At 36.3% G+C, this 17,082-nt stretch overlaps 1 protein-coding gene across 6 annotated transcripts in view; it reads right to left on the bottom strand.

The window, feature by feature from the left end:
• The window catches only part of SIK3 (SIK family kinase 3), a 273,189-nt gene that overhangs the window by 87,994 nt on the left and 168,113 nt on the right, over positions 1 to 17,082 (bottom strand). For all 6 annotated transcript variants that reach the window (XM_074304179.1, XM_074304181.1, XM_074304180.1 and 3 more), the window contains exon 4: positions 9,969 to 10,130. In XM_074304179.1, coding sequence (XP_074160280.1) covers positions 9,969 to 10,130 — 162 coding nt within the window. The remainder of the gene's footprint in view (positions 1 to 9,968; positions 10,131 to 17,082) is intronic.

The following is a 17,082-nucleotide window of genomic DNA, read 5'->3' as shown; positions in this document are numbered from 1 at the left end:
ATGTCAATCTGTGACTCTTCCATAAGACAGCCATGTTGGAAGTCTTTCTCTGAATCTGCTCTTTACGTTTTTTTTTTCTTAATTTAAAATAATTTTTTTCTTATGTCTAAAGACAGACTAATTCCATTAAGATAACATTATACATCCATGTTAAATTTAAATTTTTAGGTTTTCCAATCTAACACCTGACAACTTGCTTTGATCTGATAGCATCTGAAATATTTAGGAAAGCTAAGATTTGTAATTAGTTTAACCTGTTCAAAAAGTGGGAAACCAGCTCTGTTTCAGAGAAACACTTTATAAGTCTTCAAAATAGTCTAAGATTCCAAAAATAAGGACTTCTCATATCAAATATGAACTGTGATGTTATTTCATTTGCAAGTAATAAATAGCAAAAATGAAGTGCTACAAATATGGACATCCTGAAAGCAATAAAAATTTTACAAACTCCATAAGGGCAGAAAAATTATTTAGGCAAACATTGGTACTAGGAAACTGCTTTTTTCCCCCCTTCCTATTTTGAATCTGTATTAGTTATAAATTTATTTGCAAATACTGTTTGGACTAAAAAATACTTTAAATAAAAGATAAAATTTTCCTTTCCCCTTTTGTGTGATTTTTATATGTCCTCTTCAGAATGTTTTGTCTTATAGGGCACAACAATTAACCAGACAATCCACTAAAAAGTCAAAGCAGAATGATACTTTCAGTTTTTAAAATTTACAACTGTCATTCTTTTGCCTCTGAATTCATAATAATGACCCCACTTTTCATAGCCCTCACTCTTTCACTCTCTAGAGAAAATAGCTTACCACTTGTCATCCAGGTCTGGTCTTTCTATACCTAAACTTTTCTATCCCCTCAAACGGTTGCTTAAGTATTTAAAGAATAATAACTTCTAAGGGCTGGAAATGATGTAAGGGATCCTCAAACCCAACCCCTCCTCCCCCATTCTAAAAATGAGAAAACTAAGTGCCAGAAAGAGCACATGGCTCACCAAATTACAGGGCTTTTAGGCCCAGAGGCAGGTCCTGAACAGTAGTCCTCTGCTCTTTTTACTCCACACATTTGCAATATCAAGGCAAATTAAGTCTTCTTAATCCTCTTTGGAGGGAAATACATTCCCAGCAGAGTTCATGGGAAAGTTTGGTTCAGAAATCCAGCTGCTACTCTCTTCTACCATTTATTTCCAGATCTGCCCCTTCCTTCTGAAGCCCAAACTTTAACTGGCAACAATGACAAAAATATTACCTAAAGGTTTGTGCCCAGAAACCTATCCTCTCTAGTAGTGTCAGTTACTGACATTAGGATCACTTGACTGCAAATCTGATAATCTCTTCTAAATCCTGATTCCACTTGGCCTGTTGCCTCTCTGAAGCTTTTGTGGGCTGGGCCCAGCCTGGCCCTCTGGGGGGGCTTCCTCCATACCACTGGCTCCTGATTCTCTTCCACCTCCCTGACTCCCGCTTCCTCAGGCTCCTTGCCTCGGTCATCTACCTCTTGCCATGGTGATGGGTGTCCGATTTCCTTCCCTCTATATACTTTCTCTATATTATCTCAGAAACTTCCCACAGATTCAATTATCATCTCTATACAAACTGCCAAGCCTCTGCTAAAAATCCTCCCTTCTGTAAGAAGTTTTTCCCAGGCCTTCTTCATGCTAGTAAGTACTTTCCCTCTGAGATTACCTCCCATGAATATTATATACACTGTAAAAACAGCTTTGAAAGCTGTAAGAACTATGATCAAGACAATATAATTTGTTTTTATTTTTAATATTTGGAATTTTTAAATTTTTATCAATGGGATGGGGGTGATGAGAGAAAAATAGATTTCTGTTCATTCAAAAATAAGAAAGTGGACGATACACAGGAGCTGAATGTTGAATGGTCTTTCAGATGAGGTCACCGCACTGTAAATTTTACTTATTGTACCTTGTCACAATGAATCTCTCACAGAATATGAATAATTAAAACACACCAATAAAAGTTTTAAAATTTTATCCTACATATATTTTTGGTACATTTTTGGTGCATGCTGTCTCCTCTATTAGATTGTAAGCTCTTTGAGGGCAAGGGCTGTTTTTGTCTTTCTTTTGTTTCTCCAGAACTTAGCATAAAACCTAACAAATTCTTGTTCATTTTCTGCCTCTGGCATTCTCCCTCCCTCCCTCCACAAGGCTCTGTCTCTTTCTTTACGCTTCATGTCAAAAGTGAGACAAGAGCTTGAAGGAAATAAGGGAGTCTGAGGGAGGAGGCCAGGCATCCTGAAGGAGAGCTGGACTTGATCTCTAGGGAAAGAAGGTGAAATTCTTCTTGTGGCATTTATTACATGTTTGGTGAAAGCAACTTCACTTCTCAGAAGCTGTTTCCTCTTCTGTAATAAGAATAATAATAGTGCTCTCCAGGATAGTTGTGAGAATTAAATAAGCTACTGTGTGTAACATACTGTGCAAACTTTAAACATTACATAAAAATTAGCTGTTTTGTTATTAAAAAGAGATGAGGAGAGAGGATATGTTCAATTGAGGACAGCCCTCAAAGGCAAGGAGATGGCTTAGGAACTAGTGAGGAAGCCAGTCTTAACTGTAATGTCAAGTTCAGGATCAAAATCAGTCTGGAAAGGTGGGTGAGACTGAGACTGTACAGAGTTTTAAATGCCAGTGTGGGCTTCACTCCATCCCCACACAGATATCTCATCTACATCTCAAATTCAATGTGTCAAAAATAAATTCTTCTCCATCCCCCTAACCTGACATCGCCTCCAAATGTCTTTTGGTAGAAGGTTATTTCAGTGGAGGGTTAACATCATCATTCCAGTCACCCAAGTTTGCCATTTCAATTCATCCTTTATTCTTTCCTCTCACTCATTCTCTAAATCAACCAATTGTTAGGTATCTCCACAACAGCTGTTATTATGTCCCCTTTGCTCCACCTATATGACTTTCCCCTTGGTTCAGTCTCTTACCCCTTCTTGCCTAAACTATTTCAATAACTTTCTAATTGGTCTTTCTGATGTCAGTCTCTCTGTACTTCGGTTCATCCTCTACTCAACAGCAAATTAATATTCCCAAAATATGAGTCTGACTATGATGTCCTTTTGCTCAAAGAATTTCAAAGCTTACCTACTACCTCTAGGACAAAATGCAAACTTATCAGTCTGAACGACTTAACAATCTGGCTCCCACCTATCTTTCTAAACTAATTTCATATTACTCACCTTCAAACAATCCAATACTCTAGACACACAGGCTACTGTTTTCTGAACTTGACATGTTTATCTTTTGCACAGGCTATGTATTAGGCTTGGAATGCACTCCTATTAGATTTCCTAGGTTCTTTTGCTGTATCACATTCTTCAACGTTCTTTTAAGAAATATTATTATTTATTTTTAGAATTCTTTTCTTTTTAAATTGAGTTCCAAATTCTCTCCCTCCCACCTTCTCCCCCACTCACTGACAAGGCAAGCAATGTGATATCAATTAACCATGTGAAATGATGCAAAGTATATCTTCTCATTCTTGAAGCCATTTCTTCCATTCTCACCCACAGCAAGTTGGCCCTATTTTTTGCTGTTGTTACTTCACAATGATGGAAACACAATAGCACAGTCTCTGCCGATCACTGTTCTATACTTGCTGTTACTAAGATCCCCAATTCTCTAAATGCTAGACCTATTCCATACTGGACAGGTATCATGTTTCTCCCTAGTAGTTTTTTCCCACCATTTTCCAAGGTTTTCCAGACTTTTCTGAATTTATCTGGCAAAACTTGCTCAGGGACTTTTGGATTACGATGAGCAAATTTTTGCAACAGGTTAACACAAACAGTAACTACCTTAAGCTGTTAATTGTGAGAATTTTCTGGAAATCAAACTTCAAAACACCGGTTTTTTCTTCTCATCTCTTCTATAATTGCTAATCAAACATCAGAGGCTTTCTGTCTATATTTTCTATATATGACTTGGTCTGTGAAGGTACTCACTCCTTTGTTTTAGCAACTATCTCATCAGCTGGAAGAACAATATGTATGTCTAGTTTATCAACACATAAATATTGATCAGAGATTCCAACTGGACAGTGAGCTGGTCACACAGCTAGGAAATATTAAGTGTCTGAGACCACATTTGAATTCAGGTCCTTCTGACTTCAGGGCTAGTGCTCTATCCACTGTGTCATCTAGCCACCCCTACAGAGGTGTTTTTAATGATGACCTTTGAAACTTTGAAAAAAAGGCTCATATTTTTAATAGCAATATTCTATCAGTGATAATAAATAGCTGAAAATCATGAAATATCTATGTCTCCAAATTTACAAAACTAAAAGTCACTGAAAAGACAATGGACAATTGCATGCTGGGCATGTATAGGCTAAAAAAATTTTACAGATACCCCTGGAAAAACAAGAAAATGAAAATGTATGACTAGAAAAAATAGATCTAGAAGAAGGTTCCCAGTACCCTTGGGGGAGCCTAGGGTGGATAAGGACCAGAACTGCACAAGATGAACAGAAATTGAGGAGATGAGATCTAACCAATGAATCACAAATCCATCACAATATCAAAGAAGGGACTTCCATCACTATGGGCACCATTGCCTGTGATATCTTAATAAAGCTGAGAGAAAAGGATTAGGGGAACAGAGAATTAAGGAGGGATGAAACAGTTTGCAACGTCCCATTGTAAGTGAAGAGAAAGGCAAGTGAGAAATGTTTCGTTGCACTGAGAAGCTAACTGAAATGACCTAACATGAGTTTGTAGTGAATTCACTCAGCAGTTTAATGATTTTGTCCAGCTCCAATTGACAGGAGTGAAGAAGGCAAATGGCAGGAGCAATCCCAGGTTGGATTTGAGCAATATGTGATGAGTCAACAAGAAAGTAGGGGGTTCTAGAGCAAAAGACAGTGTATAGTTGAACTGGATCAATGAAGGGTCAATACAAGAAATGGAAGACATATCCTGAGGAAGCACTTTGGTGTTGAAGGAATGGAAAATTTTGTAAAGATAAAAATAGAAAAGACAAAATGAAAAAATATTTTGAACAAAAGAAAAGAATTTGTAATTCATGAATGTAGAAGTGGTCATCTTGTGGATGATAGCAAGATCAAAGCTACGACATCTCTGTGTATGGCTCAAGTGGAATTGAGGAGAAAGTCATGAGAAATGAGTGGCCTGGGAAATTAGGATATTTGAGGTAATATCAATATATATGCTGAACTCTCCCAGGATGTGTGATAAAGAAGAAGCTTATGAGTTAGGCATTAAACACATCAAGAAAGGAAAGAGAATGCTCAAGAAGGCTATAAATCACAGCTACCAGAATGCTGACTGATTTAATTAATTTGGACTGAACCTCAAAGGAGAAGATGGTGATAGAAGGGGAGTCTGGAAGAGGCAACAGGGAGGCAAATAGACATCTCCCAATACAGCCTTAAGGGGATGGGTTTGGATTTAGGGAGGATATGATTGAAAGTGCAATCACTGCTAGAAATGGTGACTTAAGGTCTGGTTCCACAGCACAGCCACCAGAACAGTAGAGAAGATGGTGGGAAAGACAGTCTGGCAGTAGATGATTGAGTCTGGTCCTGGGGAGGATCACAGAGACACTAGAGAAAGTTCTAGAATAAAGTTAGAAGCCAGAAACCAGGAGGCACTAAACAAGGTCCTGAGGCAAAGAACCGTTGTTTCTAGTTCTGTTTTTGCCTTCTGGAACCAAATAGAACAAGTCTAATCATTCCTTCTTGCATCTGACATCCCCTCATATACTTAAAGATAGTTTTCAAGCTCCTTCCTGAATATTCTTTCCCAGGCTAAATATTCCTAATTACTTCAACAGATCTTTTGATGACATGGACTCATCAGCCTTCACCATCTGAGTTGGTAACCTTAAAACAGTGGTCCCCAAACTTTTTAAACAGGGGGCCAGTTGACTGTGGGAGGGCCGGACTATAGTAAAAATAAAAGCTCACACTCTGTCTCTACCTCTCAGCCCACTTGCCGTAACCTGGAGGGCTGCAAATGGCATGTGGGCCATAGTTTGGGAACCCCTGCCTTAAAACATTCTCCACTTTATTAATGTCTTACTAAAATGTGGCAACTCAATACTCTAGAGAGGATCCAATAAAGCAATGTACAGTAGTCCTATCACGTCCTTATTCCTATGTATTCCATGCACATTCCTACACATACTCTTACTATTAGATCCCAATATCAAATTTGTTTTGTTTTTTTCCTGTCATCACACTAAAGACTCATACCAAGTTTACCATTCATCAAAACCTCCATATTTTTTTTCCCCATATAATACTGCTTAACTATGTCTGTCTCAATTTGGTACTTGTAAAGTTGATTAAAAAAAAACAAAAACAAAGCATAAGACATCATTACCTTTAGTCCTATTGCATTTCACATTAGTAGGTTTGGCTCAATGTTCTATCCTATCATGCCCTTTTTGGATTTTGGATCCGCCATCCACTGTTAGCTATTTTTCCCAGCTTTTCTCTCTTTGCAGATATGAAAACCACACTATCTTTACACAAGTTAACCAGGAAAAACGTTAAAATGTCCAAAACCAAAGTCATCATCTTTTCCTCAACCCAGCTCCTCATAAAGATGTATTTCTTCTTAATGGTACCATCATTTTCCTAGTCCTCTAAGCTCAAAATCACAAACTTTTATCTCTAATTCCTATGTCTTCTTCCCCCTGGGAATCTGCCAAATCCTTTCAAATTTATCTACTTCTTGTCATTCACAAAATCTCTTATTTTCCACACACACACAGACACTAATTCAACTCAAATAATATTATCCCAAATAACAAGCTTAAGGCACATCTTGAAAAGCCTAATCTATACTCTTAATCCTTCCCAACTGAGTCTGTGACTACTACTGCTTCAGTCTGCTTCCTCTCTAATCCATCCCATATATGTTTGCCAGACTAAACCACTTATTATTATCATTTAACCAAGTCTAAATTCCCTAGTCTGACATTCAAGGGCTCTTAAAGCCTGGCACCAAACAATATTTCTATACTTAATATAACATTCTACCTTTCATCCAAGCTAGAAGACTTTCTTATCTTTACCTCCTTGCTCATTTGGTTCTCTCCACCTAGAAATTCCACAGTCTCATTTCTCTTACCCTCATTTACATATTACCCCTATTTCAAAGATCAGTTTAAATTCCATTTCATTTGGGAAATATCTCCTAGAGCTCTTGATCTTCAGATCTCACATAGAAATTTGTCCCTTTCTCATGTACTTATATTCTAATTTATATCATAGTTATTTGTGTATCTTTTAACTTCCTGCGAGATTACAAGTTTATTGAAGGTAGAGATTATGTTTTGTTTACTTATTATCCCCAGTGCCTATCACAGTGCTCTGTACAAAGCAGATGTTAAATAAATATTTTAATAATCAAATTTATTGAATGATCCAATTTACTTCTAACATTAAATATATTTTTAAATGCTTTAATAGGAAACACTTCTCATACTATTCTAGGTGATTCAAAGAGTAGAGAGGTAAGAATTCAACATAATTTATATGCAAATAGATTAGTCTGAATAAGAATTATAAGATTTCTAACTACAGAATGCATGAGCAAAGTCAATGCTAAATATCATGGCATGCTACAAAACAAGGATTACTCAACTGTCATTTGCTTTGTTTTGATAATATATGCAATAAGATGACAAAGCACATGTTCCTGTGCTCATAATGCTTGCTAAGGTGTGTTTTGGCAGGTGAGAAGCCTAGGGCTGGTTGCCAACAACCACTAGAAGTGTGTAATTACACACCAGCATGTGTCCTGGAGCATCTTGTTGTGACTACTTTACTTTGTTTTAAATATTAACAAAGAAAAAACATTTAGAAACCTCTTACCCAAATCCCTGTGTCTGTAGAGATGCCAACCTTTAATTACCAATGATTGCTGCCTCCATGTTTGGTTTCTCAGTGCAATAACTAAGGCCATAGAAATGTTCCTAATTAATTCAAAATGTTCCTAAGTTCAAAAACAAGAATGGGGAGGTAAAAATAAAAAATTTAAGTTCTGGTCAATGGATATAATAATAAAACTATACAATTTTCCAAATACTCTCACATGTATTATCTTACTTGATGCTAACAATAACCCTGTACAGAGTATTCAGAGCAGTTAAGTGAGATGCCCACAGTCAAATAAGTATTAAAATTAAAACTGAGCCCTCTGGCTTTATCTTTCTGGCTAGAAGGGAACCGTGCAATGGGACAAGAGCTTTCCTAAAATGAATGATCCCCTAAGCCCAAGCTAAAAGAGCCCAGGGAAATATTTTTTGTATTGCAATTTCACAAATTTTAACCAGATACACAGGATCAAGTTGTGAGATGAATTACATTAACAATAGTTATAAACACATACACACACACACACACACACACACACACACACACACACACACACACGGAATAAAAACACTGAAGAAATATCTCAATGTTCATTTCTGCCATTACTAGGTTAGCCATGAAAAAATCGTGGCAGAGCAGAAGCGAACAGGAAGAGACAGGTAAAAAGGTCTTTAAATCTATTTTCTGACCATTATACCAAATAAACAATATGAGGAAATTCAGAGAAGAGGTCACTCTGATAAAGTTTATCATTTCAGTCAAAACTCTAAGCAAAGAATGAAGACATTGGTTTAACTTGGGTAAAGTTTAAGTTATGTATCTTTTACTTTTAGTGAGTTTAGTGAGTACCTTTTACTTTCTCACAGGAAGGTGAGAAGTTAAAATAAAAAATGATCAGCTTACTCCTTGTTCCCCTTTCACCCCTAATATAAGATGGAAAAGAGTTTTGCATGTTCCTTAACTCTACAGTGACATGACTATAATAAAAAAGACCTTTTCTCCAAAACAGCATCCTTCTTTACTTCAATCCCCATCCAACAAAGTTGCCCCTCCTCCATGCTTCCTACAAAAGGTAGCACCATCTAACTCTACTCAAACATTTATTGAGTATCTACATGACATTGTAGTAGAAAGTATGGAAATATGAGGTAGAAATTCTACTCTCAAAGGGAGCTGCCAGGGATGTTGTTTAAATGAAGAAGCAACAACAATGATCCCACTTAAATATTCCCTACTTTTTGCAAAAAATAATCGCTGGAACTTGTGCAGAAACCAAATCCCAGAAAATGGTCAATTCTCACCTCTGCACACACACAAACATTTGGAAGAGTAACTTTAAAGTTACTTCTTTTTTGTGAATGATACCCCCATAATAGAAATATTGCCTGGATTTTTACAGGGAAGCTACTGAAAATATATCAAGGCAGTAAAAATAAAATACAGATGATATTTTATTTTTAATCACTGTTGGAGGATAGTTCTGTTGGACAATTAGATGAACAAAATTTGAATTGGGGAAAAAGGGAAGATTGCCCATAAACCATAATGTCTAAGTTTATCATTCAGGTTTGAATCCATCTCCTCCAGAGAAATTTATGTTGATTCTAGTCTTTCTAGCAGTTTTTTACCTTTCTGATTCAATCTCCACCTTATTCCTCATTATCCAAAAAGTACCTTGCTATCTAGAACACTAAAATTTCTTTCTTTTTTTTTATTTTTTATTATATATATTTTTTATAATATTATCCCTTATATTCATTTTTCCAAATTATCCCCCCCTCCCTCTACTCCCTCCCCCCGATGACAGGCAATCCCATACATTTTACATGTGTAGAACACTAAAATTTCAAGCACCAATATTTTCTTTAAGGTTTCCTAGCTCATACCTTTGTCTTGACCCATACATAGAGAACATATTGTTTTAAACCTTGCTATGTGTCATGTCTGGGCTACAGCAATATAGAAATCTTAAATTTCCTCTAAATGCTCTTCATTTTCTCTTTTTGAATAGCTGGAAACAGCTACTTCCTTGCTTTAGGACCTAAGGAAGAGTCCCTCATTATGACTCTCATGAGCCCTCACCTGCTATCTTGATGTTCAGATTGGCATCCAGAAGCAAGTTTTCTGCTTTCAAGTCCCTGTGAACAATGTTCCGGCAGTGGCAGAAATGGACGGCAGCCACAATCTGCTTGAACTTCCGACGAGCTTCTTTCTCTGCCATCCGACCATGGGCAACCAAGTGATCTGTGAAGAAGAAAAAAGTCCTTTTTTCATTTTGGGAGCTGAAACAGTTGATGCACTTGGGAGAAGGTTTCTCATCCAAATTTGAAAGAATGAATCTAACAAAAGTCATGTTTAAAGACAGCACCAGATTTCTCCTTTTCTAAAAACCAAACCTACAATTTCTGATATGAAGGGAAGTTCCAGTAAAAAAACTTCTACCAAAGCCAATCAATATTTGCTCCATAAATTTCAGTATTAGAGATTCACTTGTGGTCCTAAGAGTTGTTAAGCAGCCTTTTCTGTGCCATACAAAAGCACGTGTCAAGTGAGAACTTGAACCCAAGTCTCCTTGGCTCCAAGGCCATCTCGCTATCCTTTATATCACACTGCCTCTCACTTTGTTCCTAGATATGTTTACAGAAATGTCTTAAGTGAAGTGCCTGAATGATTAAATTTTAGATAAATGACATAAATTTTTTCTTTAAATGACATAAATTTTAAAAATCATTAGCACAGTGCTTGGCACAGAGTAAATGCTATATAAATATTAGTAGCTATGATTATTATATCTTGAAATGAACTCGCTCTACTAGGACAGTTCTAATGTAGGTAAAGCTATACCAGATACCATAAAATAAAATACTTTCTCTTTCATGTCCTAGGGTAAAAGATTTCATTTACATAGAGTGTGTGTGTGCATGCGCTTGTATACATATGTTATGAGGTTGTTAAATCCTTATGCTAAAGGATAAATCAAATGAGCTAAAACTGAGCCATTTTCCTGAAAAGATACACAGCAGAGATTAGTAACTATAAAGAAAATACTGTAGTCAATTTTGCTGTATGCTTAATGGTAACAAAAATCCTGGATAGGAAACAACAAATTCAGATTAGCATTTCTCTGCAAATGAATATTAAGAGAGGGTTGTAGGCTCCAGACAAGTTGGATGAATTGCCTAGGGTCTTACAGATAACATGTATTAGGGAAAAGACTTGAACCCAGGCCTGTTTAGTTCTGAGGACACTTTCTTTATGCTGCCTCTCAGATACAGATAAGAATGTTATAATACTGTGACCTTGTATTCACCAATCACTAAAATAAGTTAATAAAAATGAAATATGAAAATATAAATACTATCCTAGTAATTACTAAGCAAAGAATGTAGGGTTAAAAATAATTAAAAACTTTATTTTTTAAAAGAAAGGTTGTAACATGAGAAACCAGAGGCATAATAGGGGAAAAAAAAAAAAAAAAGTTGATTCAAAATGTATCCTGACCCTAAGGAATATTAAAAAAAAAACTGTTAGCAGAAATACAATAGTGATTACAGGAACATTAATAACAAATCAATAGACCAACAGACAATAATCCATTAAAGGTCTATATCCTGCAATGCCCATATCTTTCCATTTCAAGAGGAAAAAAATCATTGTACCAAATTGACAAGAGAAAAACAAGTTTCCAGCTTAGTGCCCAGAACAACAATTTCCTGAAGAACTGTGGGATGGTAACAAATGAACTCCCAAAATGGGGTATTGAACTTTTTCCTGAGACATGTCCAATTAAGTTTCCAACAAAAGAAGAGGTGCCTATGAACTGTGGCTGTCCAAGAACTGCAAACCCATTCTGAGCCAAACATTGCTTTTCATTTCAAGAAACCATTAACTGTTGATCTGACCTTTGATTTCCCTTAACCCAAGACCTAATTATCCTAATCACATATTTTGGTTGGTAAACTTTTTAATTAAACATCTTTGAAGACACAGCTATTCTTGAGAAACATAAAAATAAGTCTTTATGAAGGTTTATCATCAGGAGTTTATTTGGCCAAGCCACCCATTAATTAAAATATACAAGTGACAATTGTCTTGAAGTAAATACTAATTATCAACAGACATCAAAACCTTTTCTTGCTTAGAATTTCTTGATTTCTAAAATAATGAGAGAAAAAAATTTTAATCCCCTTAGTTTTCTATATATCTCATCTTCCAAAGAGTTTGGAAATTTCTCAAAATTGCTACAAGTTAAATAGCTAGTAACACTCCACTCTTGTCTCAATATGGATTCATTAGGTAACCTTGGAATAGTCACTAACCTTAACTTGCCTTTCCTCAATCTGTTAAACAGAAAGAATAAAGTAAATTCTATTGTATGGTGCAGGTAGGAAATGAAGTGCCACAATCTAATTAGTAAATGGAGATAAAATTTTAAAGAATCCTAATAAAACATACCCCACTTAAATAACAAAGTTTAAGTTTTCTTTAATGTTAAAAAGTTTAAGAATGTGGCAATAGGGGACAGCTAGGTGGCGCAGTGGATAGAGCACCAGCCTTGAATTCAGGAGGACCCGAGTTCAAATCTGGTCTCAGACACTTAACACTTCCTAGCTGTGTGACCCTGGGCAAGTCACTTAACCCCAGCCTCAGGGGGGGGGGGGGGGGGAAGAATGTAGAATCTCAATTATCATTCAAGTACAGTGATAGTACTTGACAGATTGCTGAGCAAACGTATATCCCAGGAGCCATAGATGATATTTGTACACAACTTTCCAAATTCTATCATTAAGGTGTTAATTACCAAATATTAAGAAGAAATTCTCTTCTAGCTAATCTTCTGTGATATAATGTTAAAAATACCTTCATTTGGGGAAAAGTATTCTTCTCCAAGGATATAACAATATGCTAGCTCAAGATTACTTATGTTTTAAATTATATCTTCCTTTTTTCAAATCTAGTCACTTCACAATTCATCTGCTTTCTGCCCAAGGCTCCAGCTTGGTCCGTATTTTAGGAAAGCAAACAGCCTACAGTAGTTTTTCAGTTCCATTTGAAAATGTCCTTTCAATTGTCCCTTCATAAATGGCTGGTTATATTCACATATATTCTGAATGCTGCCTCTTAAATTCAGATATGAAATCTGATTTTTGAGCGAGAAAAATTCATAGCAGTGGCCAGACCAAAACTTAACACAATAACAGAAGTTGAAAAAAAAAATCTGGGATACTTTCTAAACCATTTTGGAAGGTATTTAAAATAATGTTACAAATTACTGAGAACCACTCACTACTTGTTACTTTTGATCTAAAAATTGTCAGTTGGGCCCTCTGAAGAGTTGGTTTGGCTATTGTAGACAAATCAATTGTCTAGTTGAATGACAGAATTCCAAATTCCAACGTTCCAAATTAATGCACCCAGAAGTTGTACTTCTTGCTTCCTACACCTCTAAGAATTCTGGATGGTTTTTCAATCTTCAATTAGAAAGCTGTTCTGTAATTTTTAACTCAATGCTGGGGGTTTTTTGGCCATTAATATTTATTTTGTTAAGAGCTAATATTTCATATTCTCCAAATTAAATCTTATCAATCAATTAATCAATCAATATACATTAAAGTGCTTGCTATGTGCCAGGATGGGGGATACAAAAGGAAGCAAAAGATAATTTTACTCCTGAAGAAAGATGAAATTAATAATCAGTCATTTTAAAGATCTACCAATTTTTATGGCATTTTCAGTCAAATCCCTCCAGGGACAGTTTCAATTTTTTCTATCACTAATAACTATAATCATTTAGTGAACAAACAAACATAAATCTGTTTCTCTAGCTCTTTCTCATCATTTCATTGAAATTTCATTATATATTTTTCATTACAATTGAAATCTTAGTGAATTCTTTTGGAGATTTAGCATAACTATGATGGCAAAAAAAAAAGTTTGTACAAATGACAGGGCCACTTAGTAATTTCCAAATAGAGGGAAAGCATTTTCATACTCCATTCATATAAGTAAAGTAGTCACGATGGACATTTTGTACTTGCCAACAGGAGACTGGGAGAGAAAAAACACTCACTAAAAAATCAGAATGTATTCTTTCAAAAAGACCAAAAAAAATTGCAAACAGAAGAGAGGTATCAGTGTCACAATCATGCTATAAATGGGGTAGTGCTATGAGGGAGTTTACTTTATTTCTTAAAATAATTCATTTTTTCTATTAGAAACAGTGTCTTTAAAATGAACAGACCACCATAAAGGTAAAGATCTGAGGGAGGAGGGGTCCAGAAGTGGAGGCAGTAGAGAACGAATTCCTGCCCATTTTAAATGGCAACATGAAATGAGAAAATCCGTCAATCCCCAGGTAACAATAGCAGGTGGTTCTTTTGCTAATCACTTCTTTTGGCACCCATGGAAACAGCTTCCTGTTTATCAAACAGCAAAGGCAAGGGTGAGGCCAAAGTAGAGGAGGTTCCTGGGGAGCAGGTTAAGAAGAGCATCCCCAACCGATAGCACACACCCCATGCTGGCAGGGCGGGCACTGCCTACAGGAAGGTTTGCTCCTTTGCCTTCCTCATCAAGAAACCCAGCCACCCCACGGCAAAGCTTGGCATTTGGTGCTGCTCATCTGGACCATCTTCCACTCTAACTCCTGATCCAGACTTTTTAACTCCCATAGGGCAAATAATTCTGAACTGATTATAACCCCAACACAAGCACGTTATACTTCTTGAAGGTCATCCAGAGGTTTCAGACTAACATTCACCAGGTACAAATAGTGTTCTGCTATGTGTGAGGCATTGTAAATAATTAAAAATTGTTTTTAAAAAAACAAACCTTTTTTTAAATCTATTTAGAACATTAAGGGGAGACGTAGTGACATTTTTGGGGAGGAAGAAATTTTAATTGTTGACAGTTCATAAGAGGTAATGTACTATATAATACAAAGAATCTGATTGAAGATGATAGTTGAAGGTGATGAGAGCTAAGAGTTCAGATCTTGATTCTGAAACTTGTCTTGGGACCATGAGCAAGTAACTCCACCTCTGAGCCTCAAGTTTCTTTACCAGTAAAAAATGGGGATAATAAAACTTGCAATACTTGGACATGGTATTATTGGGGGGGAAGCCATTTTGAAAACCTTAAAATGCTATGTAAGTGATATATGATTATATCATGTCACTTTCTAAATTTTTCTCATTCTTCTAGTATCTTTCCCTTCCCTCTGCTATCTTGCAAAAGGAGTCCCTTCACATCATTTATTAAGTGTTAATTATGTGCTAGGCACTGTGCTAAGCACTGGGGATACAAAGAAAGGCAAAAACAGAAAGTTGACTCACATTCTTAATGGAGAAGACAGCATGCAAATAACTGTACATACAGGATATATACAGGATACATAGAGGGTAATCTCAAAAAAAAAAAAAAAAAAAAAAAGGCAGTGGGGTATTGAGGGGGAAAACCACCAGGAAAAGCCTTTTACACAAAATGAGATTTGAGCTTAGTCTTAAGACACCAAATATGAGGAGGGAGCAAATGAGAATGGTGGACAGCTACTGAAGAGATGTAACCTCCTGTGCAGAGAAAAGCAAGAAGACCAATGTGAGTTCACCAAGTATGTGGAAAGAAGGAAAGTATGGTAATAAAAGCAGGGACCAAACCATGAAGGGGCTTAAAGGAAAAAGAAAGCAACAGGCTTAGACAATCGTGAGTCCAGTGCCATTTCTACTTTCTCATTCAGCACTCTCTCCAGTCCTTTATCTCTCTTTTAGGTTCCAACCCAGCACCTATAACTGTCTACTGAACATCTCTATTTGGAAGTTCCATGTATGTTTAAACTTAACAGGTCCAACAGAAAAAATATTGTAAACCTAACTCAAATCCTAACTTTCCTATACACTTGAGGGGGCCTGACAGTCTTATGGTCACCCAAGTTTGCAAACTGGAAGTCATCTTTGACTCTTCAATATTTTACCCATCATATCCAAAGTATTTCCAAGAACTGTTGATTCCACTTCAATATTTCTCAGATCAATTTTGGGTCAAATGAAGACTAATCACCTTCTGTAATCCTCATGACTTCTCAAACCTCTCCAAAATTATACACTAGAGATACTTAACCTATTTGCCTCAGCTTTCTCACTTGTAAAATGGGAATAATAATTAGGATTGGGAGGATCAAATGAAATAATATTTGTAAAATACTTAACACAATTCCTGCACATAATGGTCACTATAAATGCTTATTCCCTCCCTCCCAACTACCCACCATGCTACAAAATCAAGCTGCAAAGTTGTCTTAAGCCATAGGCTTGGAAAAGAATATAACCCCACACTCCTGCCACCCCTCCCAACCCAGTCCCAATCCCTATTGCTCCTCACAACTCAAGTGCCATCCAGACCGAAACTCCAAACTATAGCATTTTGCCAAAGTCATGATAGCTCAGTGCCCAGCCATTCTGTGCTACCAACAGTGCTGGCATTCTGGTAGTGGAGAGAGTTGGAACCTGAAAATTTATTTTTAAAACCAGTGTAAAGACAAAATAGAAACAGTTAATATTAGAGGGTCTGCAGAACAGGCATAGTAATACAAAGCTGTTCTATCTGTGAATTGATCCAACCTTTCTGGAAAGCAACTCGGAATTTTGCTAAGAAATTAGCAAAATGAGCAGCAGCTAGATGGCACAGTGAATAGAAAACCAGCCCTGAAGTCAGGAGGGCCTGAGTTCAAATCGAATCTCAGACACTTAACACTTCCTAGATGAGTGACCCTGGGCAAGTCATTTAATCCCAATTGCCTCAAGGGGGGGGGGGGGGAGAGGAGAGAAAGAAAGAAATTAGCAAAATGAAAATGTCCAGATCTTTCAATCCAAAAATTCTAGTGATAGGCACATAATCTCAGCAGATTAAAGACATACAGAAAGAGTTCGTGTACAACAAAATATTCATACAAGTACTTAAAAAAAATACCAAAGTACTGGAAGCTAATAATTTAACTCAGTGATTCATGAATGACTGAAAAGACTGTGGAAATGAATGTAATGGATAACCACATTATAAGAAATGATAAATATGAAATCAAAAAAGCATAGGGAAAAATATCTAAAACTGAAGCAAAGTGAAAATGTCCACAATTTTTAATGTGGTTTAAGCTTTATATTTGTATAAATAATTAGCACATGTGGAAAGAATAGAAAGAACAGCT

Source organism: Sminthopsis crassicaudata, chromosome 3, assembly GCF_048593235.1.
Source record: "Sminthopsis crassicaudata isolate SCR6 chromosome 3, ASM4859323v1, whole genome shotgun sequence".
Lineage (NCBI taxonomy): Eukaryota > Metazoa > Chordata > Mammalia > Dasyuromorphia > Dasyuridae > Sminthopsis > Sminthopsis crassicaudata.
This window is presented reverse-complemented; position numbering and strand designations above follow the sequence as displayed.